The 12,339-nt window shown below is 41.6% G+C and overlaps 1 protein-coding gene across 1 annotated transcript; it reads left to right on the top strand.

Moving 5' to 3' along the window:
• Positions 1 to 688: 688 nt before the first annotated feature.
• On the top strand, positions 689 to 11,721 carry LOC148421668 (uncharacterized). Its single transcript, XM_088419226.1, has 11 exons — positions 689 to 964; positions 2,168 to 2,278; positions 2,384 to 2,491; positions 2,582 to 2,659; positions 3,470 to 3,562; positions 4,058 to 4,153; positions 5,541 to 5,748; positions 6,289 to 6,412; positions 9,553 to 9,689; positions 9,764 to 9,835; positions 11,088 to 11,721. Exons 2-11 carry the CDS (start codon positions 2,182 to 2,184, stop codon positions 11,194 to 11,196), a joined length of 1,122 nt encoding a protein of 373 aa, XP_088275352.1. The 5' UTR covers positions 689 to 964; positions 2,168 to 2,181; the 3' UTR covers positions 11,197 to 11,721.
• Positions 11,722 to 12,339: the final 618 nt, after the last annotated feature.

Genomic DNA, 12,339 nt, shown 5'->3' with positions numbered 1-12,339 from the left:
TTGGCTAGAAGGCAGAGCCGAAAAATTTGAGGCGAGAAGGCGGTTCCGTCAGAGCTCCGCTATGTTAGGCGGGTCGGGAGGAAGAGAACGGGGCGCCGGTTGAATGACTGTATGATTTGACGTCTTTGTCAACCTTTGGATGTAGCAAGAACTTGTAAACGAGACCTACTGGTTGAAAGGTTCTACTAAAACATCTAGTAAACATCTACTGAAACACAAAAAATCCAGTAAAAGTTTGACGAAACCGGCAGGTCCAAATGACATGCCAATTGAGGCCAATCGAAGCACCGGCGGCTAAAGCCAAACCGCGGCAGGGATTTTACTTCCTGGACCTGGATTTTTCGGACCTTTGTTAAGATTTCAATTCAGCAAAAACGTCGGCTCTCGCGGATGGAATTCGGACCCGCCGCTGGAAAAGTTCTACTAAAGCGTCAGGTCCAGTTGAGGCCAATCGAAGCACCGGCGGCTAAAGCCAAACTGCGGCAGGGTTTTTATTTCCTGGACCTGGATTTTTTGGAGCTCTTTGTTAATATTTCAATTTAGCAAGAACTTCGACTCTCGCGGATATAATTCAGACCCACCGGTGGAAAGGTTCTACTAAACTGTCAGGTCCAGTTGAGGCCAATCGAAGCACCGGCGGCTAAAGCCAAACCGCGGCAGGGATTTTACTTCCTGGACCTGGATTTCCCCTTTCGGTCGGTCTGTTACTTTCAGTCACCTTTCATTAGTTCCTTTTTTTTTTTTTCTTTTAACAATTTGTAGTTTGAGTGGCGTAAAAATGCCATGTCATTGTGACCGTGTTCAACTGCTACTTTCACCGGCCGGCGCTCTCAAGAACGTTTTTGCTTTGTTGAAAAGCAATTGTTTGACATTCCGGCGGCAAAACGAGTCCGACAGGCTGCCAGGCGACGTCAGCCTGAGTTTTGACACCGGTCCACTCATTCGTCTTCCTCCTTTGTCCAAGGTAAGACCGACGCTCTGAAAAATCCCTCTGTTTGAGTTTGGAATTTTTCTCGATTAAAGAACGGCAGCGGAAGGCTTAGCAAGTAGCCCGTTAGCTAGGTTAGCGCCGAGTCATTTCTTGTACAAGGCGGCGACCAATCACCGTTTCTTTTTTAGCTGTGGTATTGGCGTGGGAATGGCAATTATTTAGTGTCCCTTTCTTTGCTTGTCAATCAGCGCGCTTTTTTGTTTTATTGACGTGACTCCGCAAATCTTTCAGCGCATACGTGAATATTTTTAATTCTAAATATTGCACCTGTCGCTATGCTAAGATGACACACCCTCCCCGGCGGTTACATAAGGGTCATTATTTTTCCCAGTGTCGACAGCTACTACACCCAGAGACTAAATATGTTTTGAACGCACTCAATTAATCCCAAAGACGTATTTTCACGTTTTTTTCCCATACTTTCAAACCTGTATGCTTGGTTATTTCATTTTGATTTCGATTTTTCAAGCGTTTGGTTAAAATAAGGTCTTAAAAACGTATCAATATAAGGTCTTAAAAATGTATCAATGGTATCAAATTCCTTAAGCACGACAGTAAAGGAATACTTTGGTACTCGATTAGGTGCCTACTTTCGGTAATTAGATGCTAAAGTAATCGCTTACTTGCTCAATTATTAAAGTCATCAATTAATTGATGTTCTTAAGTGCTAATAAATTATTCTAGTGCATTAAAACCTTCGGTAATTAGATACTTACTGTAAGTAATCAATTATTAAAGTAATCAATTAATTGATGTTCTTAAGTGCCAATAAAATATTCCACTGCATTAAAACCTAAATTATTTGAGTACTTTTAGTACCTTGGTACAGAAATTAATCAATTACTGTCCCTAGAGCGATTGATTAGACACTAAAGTAAACCTTATTACAGAATTTAATCAATTACGAACCCTAAAGGAACCCATTACTTTAGTCATCAGTTTACTTTAGATACTTTAGTATCTAATCAATTACTTTAGAGTTGGATTACATTGTTTACTTTAGCGCTAATCAATCACTGCAGTACATTATAACCCAAAGTAATTGATTACTTTTAGTACCTCAGTACAGAATGTAATCAATTACGAACCCTAAAGAAACGGATACTTTACGTAAACGTCAAAATACATATTTGGGATCGAACGAGTTAACGAAACCATTTTTTTTCTTCTTGGCAGCAAATCAGCTGCTGATGGACCCGCCTTCATACGAAGAGGCTACACTCCACCAAGCCCTTCCGGCCACTTACCCGGTGCCCTCCGAGGCCCCGCCCTCCTACGAAGAGACGAGTACGCAAGTTTTTTTTGAAATTATTATTATTCAAACAGAATCATAAAAAGTGTAACAATTGAATGCTTCTTCAAAAATCTCAAACGTGTTTGTAATCTACGCAGGTGGCTGTTTTGTAGGAAATGTCCCCTCGGGTCCCGTTCCCGCCTCCAGGACGCCCGCCTTTACCCCTACCCGGACGTCTCAAGTCTCCGTCCGTCAACCGAGCGTCGGTACGTCAATCTCAATCTTGCCGAAAAATTCCGATTCGATCGAATCGAATGACCTCAAAGCACGTGAGACATTTTTTTTTTTTTTTGCAGTAACTGTCCAACCGGATCCGGTTCACATCTTGAGGTCGACCGACCAGACGTCTCAAGTCGTCATTCAGCAGATGGGAGGTACGGAAAGCTCCGCCCACTCATTTACTCCTCTTGCGGACAATCGCAAGCGAGAGACACCTGTCTCTTTAAGAAAGGGGAGGGGCTTAAAATGGAGTAGCCTCCCATCGAAATAGTCCCATTTAGTCATGAAATAGTCAAATACCGCAATCTCATTTGAAAAAACTCATCGAACGCTACGGACATATTTTCACATTTTTTAAATCGCAGATACTTAAGTATTGAATCGATACTTGAGTACATTAAAGACCTTAATTTCCAGATACTTAATTAATAAATCGATACTCAAGTATATGGGATTGAATGTCTGGACTCTTTAAAAAAAAACGTAAAACTGCGTCCCTGGCAGTGAATGAGTTAAGAAGAGAGACACCTGTCTCTTTAGGCTTGAAAGGGAGTAGCTTCCCCCCGAAACAATCCCATTTATTATTAAAATCGTCAAATGCGTCAATCTCATTTCAACGGAAATAAAAAACAACAGATTTGTTGTAAACTGAGATAGTGGCTGTTTTTTAGGACGAGAGACACCTGTCTCTTTAAGATAGGGGCGGGGCTTGAAAGAGAGGAGTTTCCCGCCAAAACGGTCCGATTTCTTTTTAAAATCGTCAAGCGCATCGATTTCATTTCAACGCTAAAAAAACAAACGCAGATTTACTTGAGAGCGGCTATTTTTTAGGATGAGAGACACTTGTCTCTTTAGGAAATGGGAAGGGTTTGGAAGGGAGTCACAATTCGAATTACTGTTAAAACCATTGAATGCATCTTAAAAAAATAGATTTGTTGTATGTTGAGGGAGTGACTGTTTTGTAGGTCATGTCCATCCAGGTTCAATTTCCTTCCTGAGCTCGCCCCCAATGACGACCACTCAAATATCTAATGTCTCCTTCCATCAACCCAACGCGGGTAAGTACATGCATCAGACGTCATTTGAAAGGCCAGGATGTCCTCTACTGAGCACGCTAGGACTTAGTTGTGATTCTTCATTGAGTCAGAAGCTATAGACTGGAAAAACAAAGCCAGCTTCTTAGTTTTTGTCCACTGTTGTGTCCGTTTTGTCTCAGCAAAACGTCTCTATCTTGTCTCTAGCTATCTATCTAGCTATCTTGCTAGCTAGCTTGCTCATTAGATTCAACTAGCTAGCTTAACCAAGCTAGCGGCCCCCTGTCTGTCTGTCTGTGTCTGTCTGTCTGCCCGCCTGCCTGCCTGCCAGTCTGTATATCTACAGTATCTAGCTAGCTAGCTAGCTATAGCCGTTTGCCTCTTGAATCTCGAATCCATCTATCGCTTCTTATCGATAAGATACGATTATATTATATGATTGTGTTAAATCGCAGGCGCCCCAAAATCCATCAATTTGTTCAACTTTTTCAAAGCGCTTTGTTACCAATTGTTGCGCAGCGAGGATGCAGCCGCACGCCTTCCCCGTCTTGGAGCGGCCCACCGTGAACGGCGCCGCGCATACGTCACGGGTTTTCATCCATCAACCGACAGTGGGTAAGTAAGGCTTTGACATCTCTGTACGGGGGAAGGGCGGATTCAATCATAAATGATGTCAAAATGTACATGTGTATTTCCACACAAGTCGTTATTACTTACAAAAAAAAACTTGAACTCATCAGAATGAGATGTACTATTTATTGATTTATATTTATTTCTTGTTTGGATGGTGGGTTGCTATCCTCCCGAGGCCTAGCCTATTCATTTGTGTCCACCTTTTGTGTCCATTGTGTCTCAGCAAGCCAGCAATATTTTTTGCATCTCCCCCAAAGACATGCCAGATCCTCGGAAAGGCCGGGATACCCTCCGCTGAGCGTTCGGGGACTTGTGAAGGTAGCTCCGATTGTGTCGATCCGTTGAGCCCGGAAACCAATGTCCACTACAGTGGACACAAATGAAACGGCTGGGACTCTGGTGGCTACGGTTTCTGGTGGACTTAACTCGGCCACGAGGGGGCAATCTAGAACTTAAAAGCCAGGAATTTCCCCTTGAGACAGCATAGTCATTTGTGTCCACTGTTTTGCCCAGTTTGTCTCATTTTTGTCCTGGGATGCAGTTCAATTTGCGGTCTGCAAATTGAATCGCATCCCAGGACAAAAAATGGACATGACTGGAAACGCCATCATGCCCTCTATTGTGTACGCCGGGACTTATTAGGGTGGCTCAAATGAGCCAATAGTTATAGAGCAAAAAGCAATGTTCACTCGTCCAAAAGGCTGGGACTCATTTGGTGTACTCAACTTGGCCACAAGGGGGCAATCTAAAAGTCTCTTCTAAGCTAAGTGACCTACAGCAGTTCCCATTGAGACGGCCAATACATTTGCGTCCACGATTTTGTCCGTTTTTCTCAGCGAGACAGCAAAGTGAATTGCATCCCAGCCAAACACATCAGACATCAATGGAAACGCCATAATGTCCTGTCCTGAGTACACCAGGACTTCGTAGGGTGGTTCAAATGAGTCAGAAATGAAAAGGGATCATGCGCAGTACTCATCTTGGCCATACGGGGGTAGTATATTTACTACAAGTCTTTAGAAACCTAAATCAAGAGCCGGCCTATTCATTTGTGTCCACTGTAATGGACATTTATTTGCAGGTACCGTCTATGTAACATATATATATATATATATATATATATATATATATATATATATATATATATATATATATATATATATATATGTGTGTATGGATGGATATCTCTTTGGACTCGTTCAAGTTGCCCTACTAGTGTCCTCGGTAGAGGACATCCCGGCCTTTCCAACGATGTCTCACGCGTTTATCAGGGGTGCAATTGACTTTGCCGAGACAAAGCGGACACAACAGCGGACAAAGCGTCATACTGATCACACATCTCCCGCGTCCCTTCATGTTGGTCCCCCAGTGGGCACGGGACACCATCAGAGACAGCAAACGCGCGCGGCGCAAGTGGTGACGAGCCAGCCGCGCAAAGCGACCGTGCCCGTCGCTCAACTGCGGAACCATCCGGGCTACGTGCGCTGTCCAAAGTGTCATCAGGAGGTCACCACCAAGAAAGTTCTCATCCCCACGCAAACCGCCTTCGTCATCTGCGTCACGCTCATCTTTTCGTGGTAAGACCTCCAGTTGTTGCTGATTGGCTAATTCCTAGTCATGGGGAAAAAAATGAACCTTCATGAAGCGTCAGTGGCATTTTTTTTTTTTTTTTTTTTTGCTCCGCTAGAAGGTGCCCTTTCTTTAAAGATAACGAGTGCAGTGGAAAGGTATTAAAATGTCCTTGTCTCTTTGATGCAAGACTGCCATCCAGAGCAACGTTTCTCAATTATTCTTTCGCAAAGAAAATGATGCCAAAAAATAAAGCAATGCACAATCAAACTTTTTACAGCGGTTTATACAGGCCACAGCTTATTCTGAATCTGAAAAAAATATAATGTGTGCCTTCAAGTGCCTGAAAAAAATCACTTGAATCACTTAAAAACAACAACTTCAAATGTATTAACTCTTTTTTTAAATCTTGACCGAAATAGTACAGCGCGACATCACTATTAATCATAAACATTTCGAAAAAAAAACATCCCAAGCGCTTCACGAAGCTTCATTCGTCCATGATGCCAATCCCTTTGGAATCCGTTTGTGGACATTTTGCCTTTCAGCCTGTTTTGCGGCTTCTGCCTGATTCCGTTTTGCATACCCGGCTGCTGGAACGCGCACCACTTCTGTCCTCTTTGTAAGAAACGTCTCCACATCTTCGTCAGGATCCAAGGGGATCCCCAGGGCTGACGCCTAGATCACTCCGACCCTTTTTGCACTCGCGCCTACGGTCAGTCATTCAGAATCTCATTCGTTCATTTCATCATCACCCGTCGTTCGTTCGTGAAATCAGTCTTTGTTCAACCGCAGTTTGAAACATTGCTTACTCTAAATAACGCTTTTCTTTTCTTATTAAGAAAAAAAAGTCATTTATTTTTGAGCTACATTATTTCATGACCGGCGGGGGAAAACACGGCAACAGGCGGAACGCTTCTGTTCTTTTCAAATTAATAGCAAATGAACTGGAACACGGAGTAACTTGTCGCTCAATTTTGATCGCGACCCCGCAAAATCTGGTATGCCTTCATTTTTAAAAAAAAGTATATATTTTAACCTAATTTAACGCAGCACATGTTTCTTTTCAAATTAAGAGCAGATTGATTAGCACATGGAGGTGGTTGTTGCAAAATTTAGTAAGAGGGACTTGCTTTCATTCAACAAATTGTTGTATGACTTTGTTTTGTTAAGCTTTGATGCAATTTTGTGGAAGGCAAAGCAGAAATTAAAAATTAACATTAAAACATGGATTTATGTCTCAAATACGCGGAGAAATACACAAAAACAAAAAATCTGACGCCAAAACCACAGCTGTTTTGAAATATTAGCTCAGACTCTTGAAACTGTTATTTTTAGTTTGTCAGTATTTAGTTTTTGTTTTGTTTTTTTAACCAACAATGGCAAATAAAAACCTATCATTCTCAATTGGGTGTACTTTCTTGTGGTTGTGATTCGTCAAAGTTCATTTTATTTTTGAGCTCAAAGCAAATATTTTGAAATGTGTGCCCCGCCCAGGCGTGCAAGATCAAGCATCATTGTTGGCATCATCAAACAAACAAGTTCTGTGACTCTTGTGCAAGTGCGTAAACTCCATGCGACAAAGGAATGCGTGTGTTTACATACGTCGCTTATCTAGATCTGTTTTGAGTTCTATTTCAATCCAAATCTTAAGAAGAAGCTTGGCCTGCTATAGCCGCAAAGATCATACGCCCGAAAGTTAGCGTGCGACCAAATAAGGGCTTTGGCTCGTGTATGATTTCCATACTGACTGCTGTGTTTACATAGGTCGCAAATTTAGATGTTTTGATTTGTATTTGGGATCCAAATCTTGAGAAAAAAAGCGAGGCTAAAAATGATAAAGTGTTATCTAAAGGCTAGCCGTAATGATAGCGTGTGACCAAATAAGGGCCTTGGCCAATGTATGATTTCCATATTGACGACATACCTGTCAAATGAATGCATGTGTTTACATAGGTCACAAATTTAGATCCGCTTTGAATTCTGTTCGAATCCGAATCTGAAGAAGAAACTAGGCTAAAAATGCTAAGCCGGGTCAATCATGCGCCCAAAAGTTAGCGTGTGACCAAATAAGCGCTTTAACTTGTGCACCGTTTCCATAATGGCTTCCATACGGGGTATGATCGTCAACCCGTTCGTCAAGTTCGCCAGACGAAAACGGGACGCCAACTCGTCTCAACCGTCCCCTGATGACATCTGAATTTCCAATGTAGGTCGCGGAAAGGAGGTCAAGTCTTTGCCGTTGTTTCAAAAAAGAATTTGGCAGCATCGCAAGCGCGGCATCTAAAGTTGAACTATTTGTTTTTTATCGACCTTTTTTTTCTCAATATATTTTCCACTTCTGAGTCGGGCCGTGCAAAATACAGATGTTATGCTTTATTTGAATCTTTTCACGGAAGAAAGAAACATAAAAGAATAGAATTCGTAACTTTATCGCGAGTTTACATCGCTATTTTTCTTACCCAGAGCTGACCATAGAAAATATCGATTTCCATACGTAATTTGTAAATCTCGCGATTTTTCTTAATATTTTCCACCTAACTCGGACTAGACAAAAAAAAAAGATCAATTTCACGTATCCAAAAAGTTTGCGAGTTTCGGTTTCTTTGGGTATTTGCGCGAACGTAACCCGTGTCGTAACCAAATAGAACGGGCGCCGCAGGTACCCAAAATAGAAGGAACGGATTCGCGCGAGCGTCGTAAAGTTGGTAAACGCCGCCTGATATTTTAATTGCAGGAAATCTTGAGACAATGGGCGCTAATCAAATGACATCCAGCTAGCCAATTTGGCGTTACCGCAATCGTAATGGATGAAATGCAAAATATGACTCGTATCATAATTGGACCGAGTCATTTGTTCCTCCAACTTCATCGCTAGCACCGGAGCCGCGGTGCAGTGCGCACATTTTCCACTTGATTTTTGGCGTATTTTTGCTTGGCGCAAACGCCAGCAGTCAAAACGTTCCTTGGCTTCGGGCTTATTTTGGAAAAGTGGCCCTGACCTAAATACGCAAAGGCAAATATACTGTAATTATCGGCCGCGAATATGCAAGAAATATTTTTTGATGACGGGATTAAAACTGGTCGGACGGGAATTTGATCCGGCGGCGAGGGCGCACGCCGCGCACGCATCGCCGCACAACGGCTGCCGACTTCAGTGGAGGTAAGACGCCTGCTTGCTCTCGTCGCATTTCACCTTGTGCACGAATGAATGAAACGGGGCATTTTCCCATGGATTGTTTCGCTGTTTTAGTTGATATTTACAGCTCGGCTAAATTTCGATGTAGGATTTTTGCGAGTTGAAGAAATGACTGGAAAGTTGACGGATGAGGCGTTTAGGTTATTATAAAGGTTATTTTAGGAGTTTTTCAAGTATTTGGATTGAGCAAAAAAGCCTGGTATTTTAGAAAGAATATTTTCAATGATAAAAAACGAAATCAACCTACATGAGCAGTTTTTGAGCCACTTTAGCGTTATTTCCAACAAACGTTAAGAATTTGCCTAGCGTCTCTTTATATTCATTTCAAAATGTAAGTCAAGTTCAAAATAGCGCTTTAAAAATTGAAACCCAGATACATTTTTAAATCAACTTTGCAGTTTCATTTTTCATAAAAGATACTTGAAAATGACAAACGTACATTACTTGAGCTTCACTATTAACGCATTCAATCCCAAAGACGTCATTTTAAGTTTTTTTTAATATATATATATATATATATATATATATATATATATATATATATATATATATATATATATATATATATATAAAATGTCAAGCGCTAACAGAGTTAAATCTGATTTTCGATCAGCGCAATTGGGGCGATCATGCCGACGGAGCCGCCCACGTACGAGCAGGCCACGTCGCCCGCCTCCGTCCTCCAGCCGCCGCCGTCCTACTACGCTTGCATCTCCAACGCTTCCAACCCGCCTCCCTATCAGGAGAACAGTAAGATAAAGCAAACATAAAAAGCATAAAAAAAAAGCCAACTTTTTTCTCACGGCCCGTTTGTATCCACGCAGATCCGTTTCCCGTCCTGATGCCGGCTTACTTCAGTTCCCCGCAATCCTCTCCGCACCATCAAAGTCCATCGGGTACGTACGGAGCAAAGCGCGGAAGATCCACCCTAGCTTCGAGTCCTTTTTTCTTAAAAATCCACCCGGGACCCAGGATATTCCTCCTTCCTCAGCTCAGAATATAGATATAAATGTAGGTACCCAAAATAATTGAATATTCAATGACTTTAGTACTTGACTAACAGTGAAAACGATCGCTTTAATCATTTCAGTACGTGAAATCCCAGATACTTCACTCATTCAATGCCGGGGACGCATTTCCACGTCGTTTTCTTTGTTTGTTTGAACAAATATCTGGAATTGAATGTCTGGACTGGACTGGACTGGACTGGACCGGACTGGCATTGCTAACAGCTGCTTACTATAACGGTCGAGGGTTTTGTTTAGCTAACAAAAATAGCGACTTAAAAGCAACCGGGCTGAAACCGAATCGTAATAACGGAGCACCTCCGCGTCCAAAAAAGCTAATCGCTAGTACAAACGTACCGGTGCTAAACGTTGACGTTTATCATTTGAAATTGGTGACGCGTTTTTGTGTTGCCGCCTAACAGAAACGGTGGTGTCCCAACCGGCGTCGGCGCGATCCTCGACCGCGTCCGAGCTGCTGGGCTCGCCGGGCAGCCTTCGCTGTCCGCACTGCCAGCGCGACATCCTCACCAAAATCAAACAAAAGCCCGGGAAGAGAGCCTACACCCTGTGCTGCGTCCTGGCCTTTTCGGGGTAATTTGGGTAATCCCTTTCTCGTTAGCTAGAATGTTAGCATCTACTCCTACGGTATAACTGAAAATGATTGTTTTTTCCTAAAAAATAAATCAATGAATACGTAAAATTACATACAAAGATGGTATTTTAGTCAGAAACTTGAAGTCATAATTAGCATTTCGCGGGCCGCGTGAAATGATGCGCCGGGCCGGATTTGGCCCTCGGGCCTTCGCTTTGACAGCCGCGCGTTACACGTTGAGTCATTCGATAGTACTTTTAGTGCCGCAAATCATTGATTACCCTTATTAAGTAGCAAAAGTTATCGGGAACTTGTCGGTTAGCATGTTAGCATCTGGCCAACTTTGAATGGAAATGAAGCCAACAGGCAGGAATTTATCTGAGGGTTACATTTCAATAGTGTCTAAAGTATTACTTTTATCATACTTAAGTAATCCTGTAGTACCATTAGTACCCAAAACAATTGATTAGTTTGGTATTTAAGTGCCAAAAGTCATGAATACTTGTTAGCCAGCATTTTAGCACTAATAAGCGTTTGTTTCAATTCCAGATTGATTTGTGGTTTCTGCCTGATTCCTTTCATGATTCCCGATCTGTGGGACGTCCACCACTACTGTCCTCACTGTGGCAAACATCTCCACGTGCACCATAAATCGTGAGACCCATCCACTGCGGAGAACGACTTTGATGGACGTTCATGAACTTTTCTTCAAAGCCTTCCTTCGTTCGAAATTTCTACCTTCTCGTCTTATGATACTTGTGTGTGTATGAAAGTATTTTTGAATGTATTTGTAAGTACTGCATTCTGAATGTGTAAGTCAATACCTCGTGGTACGTGAAAAAAATGCTATCGTTTGTAGCATTTAGCCTATACGTATGTTTGAATGTATTTGTGAATATTTGTGAAAGTATCTGCAACCATTTTAGAACGTATTCGCAAGTACATTTGATTATATCCAAATATATTTCCATATACGTTCGAATGCGCACTAATATGCCGTTTTTAGCTTCTAATCTAGCCAGTGCATTTGAATGTATTTAAAAGTACTGTATGTTTGAACGTGCTTTGCAAATACGTTTGAACTTATATATAAATACACAAAGCACATTTAAAGCCTGGGTGTCCGGGGATTGTTGGAAACATGACTTGGAAACATCATCAGAAATATAAATTTACTTTCAAACCCTCAAAGTTTCATCAATATATATATATATATATATATATATATATATATATATATATATATATATATATATATATATATATATATATATATATATATTTTTTTTTTTTTTTTTTGGGAGGGGGGGCTATACTGCGCAGAATATTTATGAAATTGAAATAAGAATATTTATTATGTGATAATTATAGTAGTCCATATAGGAGTCCAGGCTAAGCCAATCATTGAAGTCAGTGAAAGGCTTGCAAACGTCATAATTGGCCGCTAGCGCCACCCCGAGGTTTTGGGGTGTCGACACAAAAATCGCGCCTCGTTCGCTTGTTGCCATTGGAAGGATTCCCGCCAAAATCGGGGGAAACGCATGATTAAACACGGGGTGATCGATTTTTCCAATTTTTAATGGCAGTAAATAAGCCTGACACGGGCTAAATTTGTCACCTATATCCTCTCAACCTCTGGTTTGCAAGCATTTAGAACATAGGTGTTAAATACGTACGTTCAATTCAGTACTCCGCCTACTTCAGATAAATATCAGCGTTTGTCTGAGGACCCGGCAATGCTATTTGAACGCTAAAAAGGCTCGTATCAGTAAAAAGGAGATTCGGCGGGAGAATCCTTTTG

Source organism: Hippichthys cyanospilos, chromosome 7 (genome assembly GCF_059441005.1).
Source record: "Hippichthys cyanospilos isolate Australia breed blue-spotted pipefish chromosome 7, RoL_Hcya_1.0, whole genome shotgun sequence".
Classification (NCBI taxonomy): Eukaryota; Metazoa; Chordata; class Actinopteri; order Syngnathiformes; family Syngnathidae; genus Hippichthys; species Hippichthys cyanospilos.
This window is presented reverse-complemented; position numbering and strand designations above follow the sequence as displayed.